Below are 23,003 nucleotides of genomic sequence, written 5' to 3'. Positions count from 1 at the left end.
GCACATATACGCACACATAGATAAAACGTGCATACATGCAGACACGCACATATACATGAGCTGTTCCCACATATACCCACACACATACACGAATAAAGCGTGGACACATGCAGGGACACACACACATACACAAGCTGTACTCGCATACAAACACAATCCTTTTAACCGCACAACCAGGCACACAGCACATACATTCACACACACTGACCAACACGGCTGTATCCATGTATGCATATGTGCATAGAAGTATACACAGAAAGCAGATACACACTTGTGTGCACACGCACACAGAAGTATATACATACACATGTAGGCACACATGGGAATACACAGACAAATGCAGAAGCATAACAGATCCGTGCACATTTACACGCAGAGCCAGCGGTACACGCAAATGAATGGAGTCAATTAAGTCACAGATACACACACACATTCACAAATTTACACGTGCACGCAAATGCAACCACACACACAAATACAAAAGCATGCAGACAAAGGCAAATCACAGTTACACACCTTTACATACACACAGATGGAATCAGACACACAGATTTACACACACATTTACATACACACAGATGCAATCAGACACACAGATTTACACACACATTTACATACACACAGATGCAATCAGACACGTACAGATTTACACACATATTTACACATGCAGGTGCATGTTGAAACACATATATACACAATTAGATGACTGGAGACAAATACACAGATGCACAAATGTACATACAGACTGACACATACACATCTGTAGATTCCAAGATACACACAATTTCAATAATACACATACACACCCTTGCATGCAAGCACACACATATCACCGATTCACACAACTGCATCAAGTCAAATTCACACGTACACAACAAATGAATGCAAACACATTTACAGATGCACACACACACACATCTGCACAAACACACACACAAACCTGCCTGAGTACCCCAGCTAACACACACATACAAACACACACAGCCCTGTCTGGATACCCCAGCAAACACACACACACACATGCATACCCCTGCCTGAATACACCAGCAAACACACACACACACGCATACCCTGCCTGAATACACCAGCAAACACATACACACACACGCATACCCTGCCTGAATACACCAGCAAACACACACACACACACACGCATACCCTGCCTGAATACACCAGCAAACACACACACACACACACGCATACCCTGCCTGAATACACCAGCAAACACACACACACGCATACCCTGCCTGAATACACCAGCAAACACAGCCAGCCATAAATCAGTCAGACAGAGACCTGCAATGCACCCTTCCCGCCCCCCCCCCCCCCCACACACCCCTCCTACCCCATACCCCCCCTCCCCACCCCCACGGGGAAAGGAGAGAGAGGGCAGGGGAAGGGGGTGGGTGGGGTGGAGAGAGAGGCAAGGGGGGTGTGTGTGCGAAAGGAAGCAATGAAGGACAGCGGTAGAGGATGAATCAAAAGGGTTGTCCGCCTTACGCTCCTCAGCTCCTGAGTCCGATCCTTCATCCTTCCTGCGTGGGGTCTGCACCTTGCTCACGCACACCAGCTCTCCACCTTCTGATGCGGTCTGCAGGGGACCTCTCTCTCCCCCCCCCCCCCCCACCCACCCCCACCTCCAGGAAAATCACGCTGCCCTTCTCTTCCAATCCTACAACCTTCCTTCCTTCTCTCCTCCTCCTCCTCCTCGTTCCTTCTCTCTCTCTCCCTCTTTTTATTTCACCCTTCTATTTGATTTTTTGGGTTTTATCTTCCCCTTTCCTCCTCTTCTGCTTCCCTATCCCCCCCCCCTCTCTCTCTCTCTTTTGCTCCTTTTAGGGTCTGTCCTTTTTCCCTGTGACACCCCCCCCCCCCTATTGCTGCAGTCTGGGGGGAGGGAAGGGGGGGAGGAAGGTTTGTAGGGAGAGGGGGGGGATTTTTTCCTTGCTTCCTTTTGCCCCAGTTGCAGAGAGAGAAAGAAGGGAGAAGGATGGAGAGAGAAAAGGAGAGAGAAAGAGAGAGAGCGAGAGAAAGGGAGAGAGAGGGGCTGGGTGCTGTCTCAGGGATGCTGTGGTGCTGATGCAGCAGAGGAGGATGCGGGAGAAAGAGACAGATAGGGGCTGGGGGAGCAGGGAGGAGGAGGACTGAGCATGCGCGGAGTGCAGAGGAGCCCCGGGGGATCATGGGAGTTGTAGTCTCTGTAGGACTAGCATCTGCAAAGCATATGGACAAGAATAGATCTGTGGGAGCTATGTATATCCAGGGTATATAAATATATACATAATTATAGACACATACAGAGCCAGTGTGTGATATATATATATAGACTACCAATTAGACTGTAAGCTCCTCGGGGCAGGGACTCCTCTTCCTTAATGTTACTTTTATGCCTGTAGCACTTATTCCCATGACCTGTTATTTATATTATTTGTTATTTATTTGATTACCACATGTATTACTACTGTGAAGCGCTATGTACATTAATGGCGCTATATAAATAAAGATATACAATATATATATATATATATAAATATATATATATATATATAATAAAGACAATGTACATTTTGTTATACACTGTATTTAATACTTACCTCTATATAGAAATATTTATAGAGAAAACATATATATATATCAGTAGGATGAACCTAAATATTATATATATATGCAAACATACAGGAAGAAATGTATCCATATATATGTGTGTAGCATATATATGTGTGCAACATATATATACTGTACATATATATATATATATATATATATATATACATATATATATATATATAAAAAGCAGAAAATAGCCGTGTATATATATATACACAGTAGGGCCCCGCTCATATGGCGGGTCCCGTTCCAGGCCGCCGCTGTAAAGCGGAAATCGCCGTAACGCGCGGCCCCACTGTACTGTATTGTACCTTTGAAAACAGAGATGCAGAGCTGTAACCCGACTGTTTCGCTGACAAATGGCCTCTGACAAGGAGTTGCGCACGCGCTAAAACTGCTGCTTAGTGACAGCCGGATACTTTGCTGCTGAGCGCGTCATGCTAAACATCGGCGGAAAAACGGAACAAGCGCCGAACCTAATGAATATGGGTATACATTGGGAAACGCTGTGTGAGCGGAACGCCGTAAAGCGGAACGCCGTAAAGCAGGGCCCTACTGTGTGTGTATATATATATACAATAATCAAAAAAATCAAAAAATAAATAGATGATACCGTTCTGTGGCTAACGAAATGCTTTTATTTGTGCGAGCTTTCGAGATACACTGATCTCTTCTTCCGGCGATGTTACAATGAATGAAGCAAGGATTACTTAAAAACAGTGTCTCTTGGAATGTTATCTGTGCTGTTCCTTCCCCCGGTGTGGATGTGTTTTATGGCTAGAGGTGTCAAAAGGGTAACTGAAAGCAAGTGAAGAAAGAGTGTGTATGTGTGTCAGTGTGAATAAAAATGAATGGAGAGGCCACAGTATAAACAGTGCTCTACACAAGGTGTGTGTGGAGTGAGAGGGATATAAATGGTGTGGGTGGGTGTGGAAATGTGAGAGATTGTAGCACAACTAAAAGTGTGTGTGGATACTATGTGGTCCCTATTGGTGTATAGGGATGGAAAAACAAGGAGTATTAGTATGTGTGAGAGACAGCTGTGTGTGCATATATATAGCACAGTATGTACAGACATGGCCTTTAGCGCTTATGGGACGAGAGTTCACTACTGTCAGTAATGACTCATAAAATTTCGATCTCTGTTTAGGCCACTGCTAAGTGTCCCGAACAGTTGCATAAATTTGTATTCATGCAACCGTCTCTCTTTCGGGGTTTTAAGATTACCTTTGAGTATGGCAACCCTCAGATCGTTCATCTTATGGCCAGAGTCAGAGAAATGTTCGCCAACAGGACTGTCTCTTGTACCGCGTGTGATGCTGTAGCGATGCAGGTCCTGCAGTTACAGCCTCTCTTCTCCATGTCGCTCCCACACATTCCCTCATCCCATCCTCTCCAGCCCGTGTCTCCCCACTGCTGGATGAAGTCTCCCCAGTGATCTCCCAGGTCCTGCGGTTACAGCCTCTCTTTTCCACGTCGTTCCCACACATTCCCTCATCCCATCCTCTCCAGCCCGTGTCTCCCCACTGCTGAATGAAGCCTCCCGAGTGATCTCCCAGGTCCTGCGGTTACAGCCTCTCTTTTCCACGTCGTTCCCACACATTCCCTCATCCCATCCTCTCCAGCCCGTGTCTCCCCACTGCTGGATGAAGTCTCCCCAGTGATCTCCCAGGTCCTGCAGTTACAGCCTCTCTTCTCCACGTCGCTCCCACACATTCCCTCATCCCATCCTCTCCAGCCCGTGTCTCCCCACTGCTGAATGAAGCCTCCCGAGTGATCTCCCAGGTCCTGCGGTTACAGCCTCTCTTTTCCACGTCGCTCCCACACATTCCCTCATCCCATCCTCTCCAGCCCGTGTCTCCCCACTGCTGGATGAAGTCTCCCCGGTCATCTCCCAGGTCCTGCGGTTACAGCCTCTCTTCTCCACGTTGCTCCCCCACATGTTCTCATCCCATCCTCCCATCTTACTTTTGGTCGTCGTCTTGGTCTTTTCACCTCTCTTGGAATCCAATCGAGTCCCATCTCTGTCCAGCGACGGTAATTTGTTCGTGCCGCCATTTTAATTTATTCTCCCGTGTGGTAATAACGCCAACTTTGTTTGGTTTTGGACCCATTCATTCTTTTCCCGTCTCTTCGGGTGATACACACAGCATCGGAATTTGGAAATCCGCCCCAACTGCCGCACTCCCACGCTGATCCTGGTGACACGGTGTCTCCCTGCCGCACTCCCACGCTGATCCTGGTGACACGGTGTCTCCCTGCCGCACTCCCACGCTGATCCTGGTGACACGGTGTCTCCCTGCCGCACTCCCGCACTGATCCTGGTGACACGGTGTCTCCCTGCCGCACTCCCTTACTGATCCTGGTGACACGGTGTCTCCCTGCCGCACTCCCTTACTGATCCTGGGGATACTGAGTCTCCCTGCTGCACTCCCACGCTGATCCTGGTGACACAGTGTCTCCCTGCTGCACTCCCACGCTGATCCTGGTGACACGGTGTCTCCCTGCCACACTCCCTTACTGATTCTGGGGACATGGTGTCTCCCTGCCGCACTCCCTCACTGATCCTGGTGACACAGTGTCTCCCTGCTGCACTCCCTTACTGATCCTGGTGACACGGTGTCTCCCTGCCGCACTCCCTCACTGATCCTGGTGACACGGTGTCTCCCTGCCGCACTCCCTTACTGATCCTGGTGACACGGTGTCTCCCTGCTGCACTCCCTTACTGATCCTGGGGACACAGAGTCTCCCTGCTGCACTCCCTTACTGATCCTGGGGACACAGTGTCTCCCTGCCGCACTCCCACGCTGATCCTGGTGACACAGTGTTTCCCTGCCACACTCCCTTACTGATCCTGGGGACACGGTGTCTCCCTGCCGCACTCCCTTACTGATCCTGGTGACACGGTGTCTCCCTGCCGCACTCCCTTACTGATCCTGGTGACGTGGTGTCTCCCTGCCGCACTCCCACGCTGATCCTGGTGACACAGAGTCTCCCTGCCGCACTCCCTTACTGATCCTGGTGACACGGTGTCTCCCTGTTGCACTCCCTTACTGATCCTGGGGACACAGAGTCTCCCTGCTGCACTCCCTTACTGATCCTGGTGACACAGTGTTTCCCTGCCACACTCCCTTACTGATCCTGGGGACACGGTGTCTCCCTGCCGCACTCCCTTACTGATCCTGGTGACACGGTGTCTCCATGCCGCACTCCCTTACTGATCCTGGTGACACGGTGTCTCCCTGCCGCACTCCCTTACTGATCCTGGTGACACGGTGTCTCCCTGCCGCACTCCCTTACTGATCCTGGTGACGTGGTGTTTCCCTGCCGCACTCCCTTACTGATCCTGGGGACACGGTGTCTCCCTGCCGCACTCCCTTACTGATCCTGGGGACACGGTGTCTCCCTGCCGCACTCCCACGCTGATCCTGGTGACACAGTGTCTCCCTGCCACACTCCCTTACTGATCCTGGGGACACGGTGTCTCCCTGCCGCACTCCCTTACTGATCCTGGTGACACGGTGTCTCCCTGCCGCACTCCCTTACTGATCCTGGTGACACGGTGTCTCCCTGCCGCACTCCCTTACTGATCCTGGTGACGTGGTGTCTCCCTGCCGCACTCCCACGCTGATCCTGGTGACACGGTGTCTCCCTGCTGCACTCCCTTACTGATCCTGGTGACACGGTGTCTCCCTGCTGCACTCCCCTGCTGATCCTGGTGACACAGTGTCTCCCTGCCGCACTCCCTTACTGATCCTGGTGACACGGTGTCTCCCTGCCGCACTCCCACGCTGATCCTGGTGATATGGTGTCTCCCTGCCGCACTCCCGCGCTGATCCTGGTGATACAGTGTCTCCCTGCCGCACTCCCTTACTGATCCTGGTGACACGGTGTCTCCCTGCCGCACTCCCTTACTGATCCTGGTGACACGGTGTCTCCCTGCCGCACTCCCGCACTCCCGCGCTGATCCTGGTGATACAGTGTCTCCCTGCCGCACTCCCTTACTGATCCTGGTGACACGGTGTCTCCCTGCCGCACTCCCTTACTGATCCTGGTGACACGGTGTCTCCCTGCTGCACTCCCTTACTGATCCTGGTGACACGGTGTCTCCCTGCTGCACTCCCCTGCTGATCCTGGTGACACGGTGTCTCCCTGCCGCACTCCCTTACTGATCCTGGTGACAAGGTGTCTCCCTGCCGCACTCCCCTGCTGATCCTGGTGACACGGTGTCTCCATGCCGCACTCCCTTACTGATCCTGGGGACACAGAGTCTCCCTGCTGCACTCCCCTGCTGATCCTGGTGACACGGTGTCTCCCTGCCGCACTCCCTTACTGATCCTGGGGACACGGTGTCTCCCTGCCGCACTCTCTTACTGATCCTGGGGACACAGTGTCTCCCTGCCGCACTCCCACGCTGATCCTGGTGACACAGTGTCTCCCTGCCGCACTCCCTTACTGATCCTGGTGACACGGTGTCTCCCTGCCACACTCCCTTACTGATCCTGGTGACATGGTGTCTCACTGCCACACTCCCTTACTGATCCTGGTGACACGGTGTCTCCCTGCCGCACTCCCTTACTGATCCTGGTGACACGGTGTCTCCCTGCCGCACTCCCGCGCTGATCCTGGTGACACAGTGTCTCCCTGCCGCACTACCTTACTGATCCTGGTGACACGGTGTCTCCCTGCCGCACTCCCGCACTGATCCTGGTGACACGGTGTCTCCCTGCTGCACTCCCCTGCTGATCTTGGTGACGTGGTGTCTCCCTGCCGCACTCCCTTACTGATCCTGGTGACACGGTGTCTCCCTGCTGCACTCCCTTACTGATCCTGGTGACACGGTGTCTCCCTGCCGCACTCCCGCACTCCCGCGCTGATCCTGGTGATACAGTGTCTCCCTGCCGCACTCCCTTACTGATCCTGGTGACACGGTGTCTCCCTGCCGCACTCCCTTACTGATCCTGGTGACACGGTGTCTCCCTGCTGCACTCCCTTACTGATCCTGGTGACACGGTGTCTCCCTGCTGCACTCCCCTGCTGATCCTGGTGACACGGTGTCTCCCTGCCGCACTCCCTTACTGATCCTGGTGACAAGGTGTCTCCCTGCCGCACTCCCCTGCTGATCCTGGTGACACGGTGTCTCCATGCCGCACTCCCTTACTGATCCTGGGGACACAGAGTCTCCCTGCTGCACTCCCCTGCTGATCCTGGTGACACGGTGTCTCCCTGCCGCACTCCCTTACTGATCCTGAGGACACGGTGTCTCCCTGCCGCACTCTCTTACTGATCCTGGGGACACAGTGTCTCCCTGCCGCACTCCCACGCTGATCCTGGTGACACAGTGTCTCCCTGCCGCACTCCCTTACTGATCCTGGTGACACGGTGTCTCCCTGCCACACTCCCTTACTGATCCTGGTGACATGGTGTCTCACTGCCACACTCCCTTACTGATCCTGGTGACACGGTGTCTCCCTGCCGCACTCCCTTACTGATCCTGGTGACACGGTGTCTCCCTGCCGCACTCCCGCGCTGATCCTGGTGACACAGTGTCTCCCTGCCGCACTACCTTACTGATTCTGGTGACACGGTGTCTCCCTGCCGCACTCCCGCACTGATCCTGGTGACACGGTGTCTCCCTGCTGCACTCCCCTGCTGATCCTGGTGACGTGGTGTCTCCCTGCCGCACTCCCTTACTGATCCTGGTGACACGGTGTCTCCCTGCTGCACTCCCTTACTGATCCTGGTGACACGGTGTCTCCCTGCCGCACTCCCTCGCTGATCCTGGTGATATGGTGTCTCCCTGCCGCACTCCCTTACTGATCCTGGTGACACGGTGTCTCCCTGCTGCACTCCCTTACTGATCCTGGTGACACGGTGTCTCCCTGCTGCACTCCCCTGCTGATCCTGGTGACACGGTGTCTCCCTGCCGCACTCCCTTACTGATCCTAGTGACAAGGTGTCTCCCTGCCGCACTCCCCTGCTGATCCTGGTGACACGGTGTCTCCATGCCGCACTCCCTTACTGATCCTGGGGACACAGAGTCTCCCTGCTGCACTCCCCTGCTGATCCTGGTGACACGGTGTCTCCCTGCCGCACTCCCTTACTGATCCTGGGGACACGGTGTCTCCCTGCCACACTCCCTTACTGATCCTGGTGACATGGTGTCTCACTGCCACACTCCCTTACTGATCCTGGTGACACGGTGTCTCCCTGCCGCACTCCCTTACTGATCCTGGTGACACGGTGTCTCCCTGCCGCACTCCCGCGCTGATCCTGGTGACACAGTGTCTCCCTGCCGCACTACCTTACTGATCCTGGTGACACGGTGTCTCCCTGCCGCACTCCCGCACTGATCCTGGTGACACGGTGTCTCCCTGCTGCACTCCCCTGCTGATCCTGGTGACGTGGTGTCTCCCTGCCGCACTCCCTTACTGATCCTGGTGACACGGTGTCTCCCTGCTGCACTCCCTTACTGATCCTGGTGACACGGTGTCTCCCTGCCGCACTCCCTCGCTGATCCTGGTGATATGGTGTCTCCCTGCCGCACTCCCTTACTGATCCTGGTGACACGGTGTCTCCCTGCCGCACTCCCTTACTGATCCTGGTGACACGGTGTCTCCCTGCCGCACTCCCTTACTGATCCTGGTGACACGGTGTCTCCCTGCTGCACTCCCTTACTGATCCTGGTGACACGGTGTCTCCCTGCTGCACTCCCCTGCTGATCCTGGTGACACGGTGTCTCCCTGCCGCACTCCCTTACTGATCCTAGTGACAAGGTGTCTCCCTGCCGCACTCCCCTGCTGATCCTGGTGACACGGTGTCTCCATGCCGCACTCCCTTACTGATCCTGGGGACACAGAGTCTCCCTGCTGCACTCCCCTGCTGATCCTGGTGACACGGTGTCTCCCTGCCGCACTCCCTTACTGATCCTGGGGACACGGTGTCTCCCTGCCGCACTCTCTTACTGATCCTGGGGACACAGTGTCTCCCTGCCGCACTCCCACGCTGATCCTGGTGACACAGTGTCTCCCTGCCGCACTCCCTTACTGATCCTGGTGACACGGTGTCTCCCTGCCACACTCCCTTACTGATCCTGGTGACATGGTGTCTCACTGCCACACTCCCTTACTGATCCTGGTGACACGGTGTCTCCCTGCCGCACTCCCTTACTGATCCTGGTGACACGGTGTCTCCCTGCCGCACTCCCGCGCTGATCCTGGTGACACAGTGTCTCCCTGCCGCACTACCTTACTGATCCTGGTGACACGGTGTCTCCCTGCCGCACTCCCGCACTGATCCTGGTGACACGGTGTCTCCCTGCCGCACTCCCGCGCTGATCCTGGTGACACAGTGTCTCCCTGCCGCACTACCTTACTGATCCTGGTGACAAGGTGTCTCCCTGCCGCACTCCCTTACTGATCCTGGTGACACGGTGTCTCCCTGCCGCACTCCCGCGCTGATCCTGGTGACACAGTGTCTCCCTGCCGCACTCCCGCGCTGATCCTGGTGACACAGTGTCTCCCTGCCGCACTACCTTACTGATCCTGGTGACAAGGTGTCTCCCTGCCGCACTACCTTACTGATCCTGGTGACACAGTGTCTCCCTGCCGCACTCCCCTACTGATCCTGGTGACACGGTGTCTCCCTGCCACACTCCCTTACTGATCCTGGTGACACGGTGTCTCCCTGCCGCACTCCCGCGCTGATCCTTATCTTGCTTGTATCTTCATGTAGTCTAATGGTTGATGTGGCAGTCTCCTATATGCTCTTTATAATATCTATGTACGCTTCTTCAACACTTTGCCTTCTTAATGCATCTACTGTAGGGCCGCTGGGGTGTAAACAGAATCAAATACTTTTTCGTAATCTACGAATCCTAAACAGAGTGGGAGATCGTATTCGTTATTTATTTATCAAATGTTTTACCAGGAAGTACTACATTGAGAGTTACCTCTCGTTTTCACGTGTGTCCTGGGCACAGAGATATGATGAGAGATACATAGTTACATTAAGTGAGCAGGGTGATACATTATATACAAGGCATTCTTGTACAACTTGGATGTGATCCATTGTATTGTATCCACTGCAAAATCTCGTTCTCCAGGCTGGGCAAAGTCCAGCGTCTGCTGCAGCCAATTAGTATCTCCGTAAACCTCCTGTAAGTGATTGTGCGCAGACGGATTGGTCGGGAGTTCTTGAGATCTTTGTCTCCTTTCTGGTGGATAAGGATATCTGGCATTTCTCCGGTGTTCTGGGGTTTTCCTGTTCTTCACGCCGCGTGTAAAGAGTTTTGCAGAGATCGTCTCTAACTTCTTCCCCAGCTTCTTTCAGGATTTCAGTTGTAATTCCACCTTCCCCGGGAGCCTTCTCGTTCTTCATGGATTTGATTGCTTTTGCCACTTCTGGAAGGACGCATGGTATAATCATTGGTGGGTTCTTCTCGCTCATCCTCTGCTGGATTATTGCGTGTTACCCGTGCTCTCATACAATCTAATGTAGAAATCCTCAACTCTCTTTATGATAAGCGCACAGTCTTTTATGGTGGATCCATTGTCTTGTTTGAGTGCAATGATTTACTTCTTCCCAATCACAAGTCGCTGATTTGTCTTCTTTAAGCTTTTATTATCTTTGATAGTCACTAGTCTTCCTCACCGTATCACCGTTACATTCTCTTACATCTTCCGTTACACGTTTGCGGTTCGTCCCGCGCAGCTCTGCGTATTCCGTTCTTATTATCGCGTCTTGGGATCGCTTCATTTCTCATGGTCTCCTCGCTGTTTTGTCTCCTCAGATATTTTCTGATCCTGTTTTTTGTTAACGATTCCTCCAGTTTTTTCTGCGCTTTCAACTACAACCTTCAGAAGTTCTTCATAATTGTTTGTGAAAATGTCCCTGTGCACTTCGAGCTGAAGCGACTTTTCAGTTCCAGTTTAAGTTCTCTGCTGTTCTTCATGTTATTTCCATTTTCTTTTCAACCAGTCTTCTTCTTTCCAACTTCGTATTCCGATGTAATCTGCAGTGAACCAATCGGCGATCACTCCTTGTGTCAAAACGGTTAAGGACTGTATAGTCTTCAATCGTGTTCCTTGTTAGTTATTATATAGTCAATTTCATTCTTGACCCCATTGGGTCCCCTCCAAGTCCATTTTCTATTTGGATTCTTCTTGAAGAACGAATTCATGATGTAGAGGTTTTCACAGTTTACCCCTCTGTCTCCACGTTCAGTCCTGTTGTTACCATAACCATACTTACCAACTGATGCTTTGTCTTTCTGATGTGACCAATCATTGCATTGAAATCTTTAAGTTGGCTGATTTCGTGGTAGAAGTCTCCACGTCATTGCCTGCGTTACTGATGTTGGGACATACACTTGGATTATTTGAAGCCTGTATCTCTCTGTCAACTGAATGACAATTGCGCACAAATACCCAGTGGAATATGGAGTGGAACGCTTTTATTTCCGAAGTGGGTATGAACACATACAAAAAATGTTTGTATTCAGATAGTTATATACATATACAGAATGGGAATTCTTTGTAGAACTAATTTGTCTATCTTCACAACCCCCCAATACCATCAGAGAAATCAGGAGTACCGGAGTCGGGAGTCACACACACAATTCTCCACCGTTGTATATTCCATTTCTACACCAGGATTCTGTCCCGGTTTCATTCTTGTGGTTTCAGGAATGTATTTGTATTGTCAGCGGTATGGCCAGGGTTGAATGTTTTGATGGCTTGTGTACACAATAGGTTGGGTAATGTACATGTATATACACAAAGACAGTATCACCCTATTATTCAGGGGTCAACAAATGCACTCGCCCGGTCGCCACGGGCATGTGCATTTGGCCGCTGTTGACTGCGTACCTGTGACAGCATCCCCCCGGTGTCTCCCGGTCTTCTTCGTCTTCTTCTGCAAATTCATCTTTTCCCCTTGCAGCTCCAGTTAACACGGCCGCCCAGCGTTAAATGACGCCGCGTTGCCATTCGGAACGCTAAGTGACGTTATGTGGAGCCACGTTACGTGATGCCGCGTGATGTCATGATGTCACCACGTCCCGTTGACATGGCAACATAGCGTCATTTGACACCGCGCAGCCATTTTAACTGGAGCTGCAGGGGGAAAAGATGAATTTGCAGGGGAGAAGACAGAAGGCTGCAACACGCAGTCAGACCCTGCAGCTGGACCCTGCCGCAGGTAAGTGTCGTGAGGGGAGGAGGGAGGTGAGGGAGTGTTTTTTGGGGGGGGCGACTGACTTTTAGGGGGGAGTGGGTATTTGCCCAGTTTGTCGAGCCCTGCTGTTATTGGTTAGATAATAGCAATAGATAGATATACAGATATATATGTGCATAGCTATCTATCTGTATACCTATCTGTGTGTGTATGTATACAGTTGTGTGAAAAAGAAAGTACACCCTCTTTGAATTCCATGGTTTTACATATCAGGACATAATAACAATCATCTGTTCCTTGGCAGGTCTTAAAATTAGGTAAATACAACCTCAGATGAACAACAACACATGACCTATTACACCGTGTCACGATTTATTTAATAAAAATAAAGCCAAAATGGAGAAACCATGTGGGAAAAACTAAGTACACCTTATGATTCAATATCTTGTAGAACCACCTTTAGCAGCAATAACTGGAAGTAATCGTTTTCTGTATATATCGGGGAGGATATTAGGGGCCGATTGGTGGGTAGAATTTGGGTTATTTGGGGTTCTCGCTCGGTTCAAGAAATAATATATTTTTCTTAGTTCTTTATCTTCCTGAGAAATCAGTGTGTTTTAGCTTCGTGAGAAACATGTCATTGAGTTAGCTAAGATAAATGATTTATAGCTCTTTGTCCTGAGCGTATAAGAAGGGAGCAAAGTTAAGCATAAGGTACTACCTTCTTCTACCTTCTACCAACTTCTACCAACTTAAGATGCTTGTTACATCGAATAGAAGCATCTATTGATCTACCTTCTTAGATACTGAAGACTAACAGATGTATCTATAATATGTATCCTTGCTACCTATAACGCTGAAAGCCGATTGAAGAATAAAGAATGCTGATTTGAACTGGAAACTGATTCCTGATTATTATACCGAGAGGAGGCTTTTCTAACAATATACAGATAGCTATACACATATACAGGGCTCGACAAATGCGGTCGCCCGGGGCGACTGCATTGTGGCCGCTGTCGGCTGCTTACCTGCGGCTGTGTCCCCCGGCGTCTCCCGTCTTCTCCGTCTTGATCATTAAAATCATGTTTTTCTCCTGCAGCACCATTCAAAATGGCCGTGCGGCACCGCCAATAGTGCTGCAGGAGAAAAACATGATTCTAAAGGCGACAAGACAGCAGGAGGCCGGGAGACGCCGTCAGGACCCCGCCGCAGTTTGTCGGGCCCTGCACATATATACAGACAGATCGCTATACACATATATACAGACAGATCGCTATACACATATATACAGACAGATCGCTATACACATATATACAGACAGATCGCTATACTCATATATACAGACAGATCGCTATACACATATATACAGACAGATCGCTATACACATATATACAGACAGATCGCTATACACATATATACAGACAGATCGCTATACACATATATACAGACAGATCGCTATACACATATATACAGACAGCTATACACATATATACAGACAGATCGCTATATACATATATACAGACAGATCGCTATATACATATATACAGACAGATAGCTATACACATATATACAGACAGCTATACACATATATACAGACAGATCGCTATACACATATATACAGACAGCTATACACATATATACAGACAGATCGCTATACACATATATACAGACAGATCGCTATACACATATATACAGACAGCTATACACATATATACAGACAGATCGCTATACACATATATACAGACAGATCGCTATACACATATATACAGACAGATCGCTATACACATATATACAGACAGATCGCTATACACATATATACAGACAGATCGCTATACACATATATACAGACAGATCGCTATACACATATATACAGACAGATCGCTATACACATATATACAGACAGATCGCTATACACATATATACAGACAGATCGCTATACACATATACTGTATACAGACAGATAGCTATACACATATATACAGACAGATCGCTATACACATATATACAGACAGATCGCTATACACATATATACAGACAGATAGCTATACACATATATACAGACAGATCGCTATACACATATATACAGACAGATCGCTATACACATATATACAGACAGATCGCTATACACATATATACAGACAGATCGCTATACACATATATACAGACAGATCGCTATACACATATATACAGACAGATAGCTATACACATATATACAGACAGATCGCTATACACATATATACAGACAGATCGCTATACACATATATACAGACAGATAGCTATACACATATATACAGACAGATCGCTATACACATATATACAGACAGATCGCTATACACATATATACAGACAGATCGCTATACACATATATACAGACAGATCGCTATACACATATATACAGACAGATCGCTATACACATATATACAGACAGATCGCTATACACATATATACAGACAGATCGTTATACACATATATACAGACAGATAGCTATACACATATATACAGACAGATAGCTATACACATATATACAGACAGCTATACACATATATACAGACAGATCGCTATACACATATATACAGACAGATCGCTATACACATATATACAGACAGATAGCTATACACATATATACAGACAGATCGCTATACACATATATACAGACAGATCGCTATACACATATATACAGACAGATCGCTATACACATATATACAGACAGATCGCTATACACATATATACAGACAGATCGCTATACACATATATACAGACAGATCGTTATACACATATATACAGACAGATAGCTATACACATATATACAGACAGATAGCTATACACATATATACAGACAGCTATACACATATATACAGACAGATCGCTATACACATATATACAGACAGATCGCTATACACATATATACAGACAGATCGCTATACACATATATACAGACAGATCGCTATACACATATATACAGACAGCTATACACATATATACAGACAGATAGCTATACACATATATACAGACAGATCGCTCTACACATATATACAGACAGATCGCTCTACACATATATACAGACAGATCGCTATACACATATATACAGACAGATCGCTATACTCATATACACAGACAGATCGCTATACACATATATACAGACAGATAGCTATACACATATATACAGACAGATCGCTATACACATATATACAGACAGATAGCTATACACATATATACAGACAGATAGCTATACACATATATACAGACAGATCGCTATACACATATATACAGACAGATCGCTATACACATATATACAGACAGATCGCTATACACATATATACAGACAGATCGCTATACACATATATACAGACAGATCGCTATACTCATATATACAGACAGATCGCTATACTCATATACACAGACAGATCGCTATACACATATACACAGACAGATAGCTATACACATATATACAGACAGATAGCTATACACATATATACAGACAGATAGCTATACACATATATACAGACAGATAACTATACACATATATACAGACAGATCGCTATACACATATATACAGACAGATCGCTATACACATATATAGACAGATCGCTATACACATATATACAGACAGATAGCTATACTCATATATACAGACAGATCGCTATACACATATATACAGACAGATAGCTATACAGATATATACAGACAGATCGTTATACATATATATACAGACAGCTATACACATATATACAGACAGATAGCTATACACATATATACAGACAGCTATACACATATATACAGACAGATAGCTATACACATATATACAGACAGATAGCTATACACATATATACAGACAGATAGCTATACTCATATATACAGATACAGTAGATAGATACACAGATATATAGATATAAATTCAGATAGATATTAGACAGATAGGTGGGTTTGTATAGATAAGATATAAGTACACCGGCTGCTAAATACATCTAAATATAGAAATGGAATTGTATTTATAAAGATCTAAACATTCACGTGATGTATGTATTATCTATAGACTCTATTTAGACCCCTGTCTCCCTGTATATCTCCTGGCAGGGCGGGGTGGAGGTGCAATAACAGAGCTGTGTGTGTGTGTATGTGTGTAAGGGGCCAGTGCAGGAATAGCAGAGAGAGAGCTGCAGGGCAGGGTGGAGGTGCAGTGAGAGAGTGGTGTATGTGTGGGGGGTCAGTACAGGAATAGTATAGATAGCTGCAGGGCAAGGTGGAGGTGCAGTGACAGCGGGGTGTATGTGTGGGGGGTCAGTACAGGAATAGTATAGATAGCTGCAGGGCAAGGTGGAGGTGCAGTGACAGCGGGGTGTATGTGTGGGGGGTCAGTACAGGAATAGTATAGATAGCTGCAGGGCAAGGTGGAGGTGCAGTGACAGCGGGGTGTATGTGTGGGGGGTCAGAACAGGAATAGCAGAGATAGCTGCAGGGCAGGGTGGAGGTGCAGTGACAGCGGGGTGTATGTGTGGGGGGTCAGTACAGGAATAGTATAGATAGCTGCAGGGCAGGGTGGAGGTGTAGTGACAGCGGGGTGTATGTGTGGGGGGTCAGAACAGGAATAGCAGAGATAGCTGCAGGGCAGGGTGGAGGTGCAGTGAGAGAGTGGTGTATGCGTGGGGTGGGGGGGTCAGTAAAGGAATTGCAGAGATACAGGGCAGGGTGGAGGTGCAGTGACAGAGCGGTGTATGCGTGGGGGGGGGGTCAGTAAAGGAATTGCAGAGATAGATACAGGGCAGGGTGGAGGTGCAGTGAGAGAGTGGTGTATATGTGTGGGGGGTCAGTACAGGAATAGCAGAGATAGCTGCAGGGCAGGGTGGAGGTGCAGTGACAGAGTGGTGTATATGTGGGGGAGGGTCAGTACAGGAATTGCAGAGATAGATACAGGGCAGGGTGGAGGTGCAGTGACAGAGCGGTGTATGCGTGGGGGGGGGGCAGTAAAGGAATTGCAGAGATAGATACAGGGCAGGGTGGAGGTGCAGTGACAGCGCGGTGTATGTGTGGGGGGTCAGTACAGGAATAGCAGAGATAGCTGCAGGGCAGGGTGGAGGTGCAGTGAGAGAGTGGTGTATATGTGGGGGGGGGGGGTCAGTACAGGAATTGCAGAGATAGATACAGGGCAGGGTGGAGGTGCAGTGACAGAGTGGTGTATGTGTGTGTGTGTGGGGGGGGGGGCAGTACAGGAATAGCAGAGATAGATGCGGGGCAGGGTGGAGGTGCAGTGACAGAGTGGTGTATGTGTGTATGTGTGTGTGGGGGGGTCAGTACAGGAATTGCAGAGATAGATGCGGGGCAGGGTGGAGGTGCAGTGACAGAGTGGTGTATGTGGGGGGTCAGTACAGGAATTGCAGAGATAGATGCGGGGCAGGGTGGAGGTGCAGTGACAGAGTGGTGTATGTGTGTGTGGGGGGTCAGCACAGGAATAGTAGAGATAGATGTGGGGCAGGGTGGAGGTGCAGTGACAGGTATGTGTCAGTACAGGAATAGCAGAGATAGATGTGGGGCAGGGTGGAGGTTCAGTGACACGTGTGTGTGTCAGTACAGGAATAGTGCATGTAAAATAGCAGTGACAGGTGTGTAATTACTCCTGTGTATAAAAGTTACTATTCTTACCTTTGATCAATATAATAAGTGGGTTGTCACATCCTCCTGTAGATTTGTATCTGTACTTTGCAGCAATAATATTTGTATAAGGTAAGATCGTTCCATTTTCTTGGGAGCCAGCAGTCGTCATCGATGCATAAAGATAATTACACGGGGATACTGGAAAAAACATTAAATACACCCTAATTTCAGAGTATCAGGGACAGGCTCACACAGTCCTGGGTGTATATGTAATGTAGGGTGACCTGACTGCAGGGTATCAGGGACAGGCTCACACAGTCCTGGGTGTATATGTAATGTAGGGTGACCTAACTGCAGATTACATATGTACAGAGCTTTCCAAACCTCACAGGTCTCTTCTTCACATGTATATAGCTTTCCAAACCTCACAGGTCTCTTATTCACGTGTACAGAGCTTCCCAGACATCACAGGTCTCTTCTTAGCATATACAGAGCTTGCCAAACCTCACAGGTCTCTTCTTCACATGTACAGAGCTTGCCAAACCTCACAGGTCTCTTCTTCACATGTACAGAGCTCCCCAAACCTCACAGGTCTCTTCTTCACATGTACCGAGATTTCTACACCTCACAGGTCTCTTCTTCACATGTACAGAGCTTCCCAAACCTCAGTGGTTTCCTCTTTATATGTTCATTATAAACTAATTCATGAAGATCTCTCTTGCTTGTCAGAGTGTATGAACAGCAGAGCATTTGCTTATAAGGATCCCATTTAAAAATGGATTTCAGGTAAAAGGTGACACATTGTGTGCGCATTTGCATGTCATTTCCCAGAATCCCTTGCTGCAGTGGAAGAACAGTATGCTAGATGATAATGGTGAAAGGCAGGGGTGCAGACCTGTCTAAGACATGTGAATGTGCTCACAAGTGATATTCTTTTTTGGCTATAAGCTAACGGTGGAGGTTTCTTGACGCCTCCCTCCCCCCCCCCCCCGTCATAACTTAAAATGTGTGTATATATATATATATAAATATATATAAACATAATTGCACAAAACATAATTGCACAAAAGCAAAACCTTTAATAACTGTCGCTTAGATAAAATATACTTGTTATAATAAATTGATGACAAAAATAACCACATTAGATGTAGGAATAAATCCTCAACCTCCTATCAACAAATTGTAGAGATAATAAAAATAATACTAATAATTTATAGCGATCACCATTGACCAAACAATAAAATAAATGATAACAATAAATTAAATTAAAAAAAGGAAGAAAACATGTGGACAATAACTAGCGCATTCAACTATAACAGCTAAACAAAGCACAAGATATAAATATGTGACATATATAACCTTTCTCACCGGATTAATATTTCTTATTCTGGTATCTGTGCTTTGTTTAGCTATTTCCCAGCCTAACACATGATCTCGTTTTTATACTAGTAGCATTGATCTTCCACACGCACCTTCCTGATTATGTCATTATTGGTTGGTTACCTCCTTATTTATGAAACTTTGCCAATTTAGTGTGTGTGTATATATATATATCGCAACTGTAAATATTACTTTACGCTCATTTGCATGTCTTAGACAGGTCTGCAACCCTGTCTTTCCCCATTATCGCCCAGCACACAGCGTTTCCACTGCAGCAAGGGATTCTGGGAAATGACATGCAAATGAGCACACAGTGCCACCTTTTGTCTCAAGCTCGTATTACACAAGCAAATCCTCAAACCAATGCATACTGTTTTAAACAAAGCTGTGTTTAAAACAGCATGCATTGGTTTGAGGACAAAAGGTGGCACTGTGTGCTCATTTGCATGTCATTTCCCAGAATCCCTTGCTGCAGTGGAAACGCTGTGTGCTGGGCGATAATGGGGAAAGACAGGGTTGCAGACCTGTCTAAGACATGCAAATGAGCGTAAAGTAATATTTACAGTTGTGATATGCTTTACTGTGGAGGGTTTTTGTCACTCTTTTTAGCCACCATAACCTTAATAATATATATATATATATATATATATATAAAATATATATATATATCAGTACCGTGTTAGCCGAGCTTCAATAATCAAAAAATGAATAGACAATACCGTTCTGTGGCTAACGAAATGCTTTTATTTGTGCGAGCTTTCGAGATACACTGATCTCTTCTTCCGGCGATGTTACAATGAATAAAGCAAGCAAAAGGTATACTTAAAAACAGTGTCTCTTGGAAAGTTATCTGTGCTTGTCCCTCTCCCGTGTGTGGATGTGATTTATGGCTAGAGGTGTTAAATGGTTCCTGAAAGTTAGTGATGTAAGAGTGTGTGTGTGTATCTGTGTGAATAGAAATGAATGGAGAGCCCACAGTGTATACAGTGCTTTACACAAGGTATCGGCTATTTATTTTTGATATATATATATATTTATTTTTATTCTCTATTTATCACGCATTTATTGCACCTGAAATGCTTTAGTTTGAAATGTGGGCACATTTATGAATTACAAGAACAATTGTGTAGTCTTATTTATTTGGTTAATATTATGATTGCAATTTGACGAGATGTTTGCACCCGCTGACGTATAGTTGCTACCTGTGATGTCTCACGCCATCTTGTTCACGCGTGACACGACGTGACGCAGTTTGCCGCTGGGAGTTCCTCTGCGGGGTCCCGGTGCTCCAGGTCCTGGCTGAATTCCACCCACGGACTCCTCGCCGGATCATGAAGCTGAGCGCCTTTTATCTATATTAACTGGAAGATGTGGATACACGTTGTGTGCGTTTCAAATACATTTATTGGATATTCACCTCTGGGGCGCTGTGTGTCTCTCCTTTTTTGTCTTGAGTGATCAATCGGGTCTCATCTTTGGGCGAATGGAGCGTCCATTCGACACGCTGCAGGGAGGTGATCCGGTCTACAAGATCTACAACGCTTCCCCTTGGCGAAAGGGGGAGTCTGCACGATAGGGACTCTTCTCTGTGTATATACAGTGTATATGTGTATATACAGTGTGTGTACATATATATATATAAATATATATATATATATATACACACACACTGAATAGAAATGCACACAATGCATACAGATGAAATACACACACACACACACACACACACTGGGAACTCTGGATAGGAGACACAGCACACTGGGAACTCTGGATAGGAGACACAGCACACTGGGAACTCTGGATAGAAGACACAGCACACTGGGAACTCTGGATAGGAGACACAGCACACTGGGAACTCTGGATAGGAGACACAGCACACTGGGAACTCTGGATAGGAGACACAGCACACTGGGAACTCTGGATAGGAGACACAGCACACTGGGAACTCTGGATAGGAGACACAGCACACTGGGAACTCTGGATAGAAGACACAGCACACTGGGAACTCTGGATAGGAGACACAGCACACTGGGAACTCTGGATAGGAGACACAGCACACTGGGAACTCTGGATAGGAGACACAGCACACTGGGAACTCTGGATAGAAGACACAGCACACTGGGAACTCTGGATAGAAGACACAGCACACTGGGAACTCTGGATAGAAGACACAGCACACTGGGAACTCTGGATAGGAGACACAGCACACTGGGAACTCTGGATAGAAGACACAGCACACTGGGAACTCTGGATAGGAGACACAGCACACTGGGAACTCTGGATAGAAGACACAGCACACTGGGAACTCTGGATAGAAGACACAGCACACTGGGAACTCTGGATAGGAGACACAGCACACTGGGAACTCTGGATAGGAGACACAGCACACTGGGAACTCTGGATAGGAGACACAGCACACTGGGAACTCTGGATAGAAGACACAGCACACTGGGAACTCTGGATAGAAGACACAGCACACTGGGAACTCTGGATAGAAGACACAGCACACTGGGAACTCTGGATAGGAGACACAGCACACTGGGAACTCTGGATAGAAGACACAGCACACTGGGAACTCTGGATAGAAGACACAGCACACTGGGAACTCTGGATAGAAGACACAGCACACTGGGAACTCTGGATAGAAGACACAGCATACTAGATTTTGTTGACAACGTTGGTGTCATATTTAGACCACAATACAACTATTTTCTTCACAATACCTAGTGTGCTGTGTCTTGTATCCAGAGTTCCTGGTGTGGTGATGTACACACACACAGTGAATACAAATATACACATGATATCCATATATACACACACACAGTGAATACAAATATACACATGATATATACACACACACACAGTGAATACAAACATACACATTATATATAAATACATACACACTCACACACAGTGAATACAAATATACACATATTATACACATATTATATACACACACACACACACACACACACACACACACACACACACACACACACACACACACACACACACACACACACACACACACACACACACACACACACACACACACTCTCTCTCTGTGTCAGCCTCACACCTCCAGCATCCCAGCATGCACCGCGGCTGCCTGTAACCTCTCTATGGTTGAGTTGGCTTGAAGGAGACAGAACAGAGTGCGCATGCGCATGGACAGAGCGCTACATAGTATACACAGCACAGATACACAGTGTATATATATCTATACCTGTTCACAGGCACCACATGCATAC

At 47.6% G+C, this 23,003-nt stretch overlaps 1 protein-coding gene across 4 annotated transcripts in view; it reads right to left on the bottom strand.

Moving 5' to 3' along the window:
* The window catches only part of STX1B (syntaxin 1B), a 107,013-nt gene extending 85,655 nt beyond the window's left edge, over nt 1–21,358 (bottom strand). For 2 of the 4 annotated variants that reach the window (XM_075584394.1, XM_075584397.1), the window contains exon 1: nt 1,501–1,627. In XM_075584394.1, the coding sequence (XP_075440509.1) occupies nt 1,501–1,530 (30 nt within the window). In that variant the 5' untranslated portion in view covers nt 1,531–1,627. Of the gene's footprint in view, nt 1–1,500; nt 1,628–18,420; nt 18,571–20,954 lie in introns of those variants that run through there. The other 2 variants (XM_075584396.1, XM_075584395.1) reach the window with 2 other exon arrangements.
* Nucleotides 21,359–23,003: the final 1,645 nt, after the last annotated feature.

Source organism: Ascaphus truei, unplaced genomic scaffold (assembly GCF_040206685.1).
Source record: "Ascaphus truei isolate aAscTru1 unplaced genomic scaffold, aAscTru1.hap1 HAP1_SCAFFOLD_570, whole genome shotgun sequence".
Classification (NCBI taxonomy): Eukaryota; Metazoa; Chordata; class Amphibia; order Anura; family Ascaphidae; genus Ascaphus; species Ascaphus truei.
Note: the sequence above shows the minus strand (reverse complement) of the source record. Positions and strands in the feature narration are given on the sequence as shown.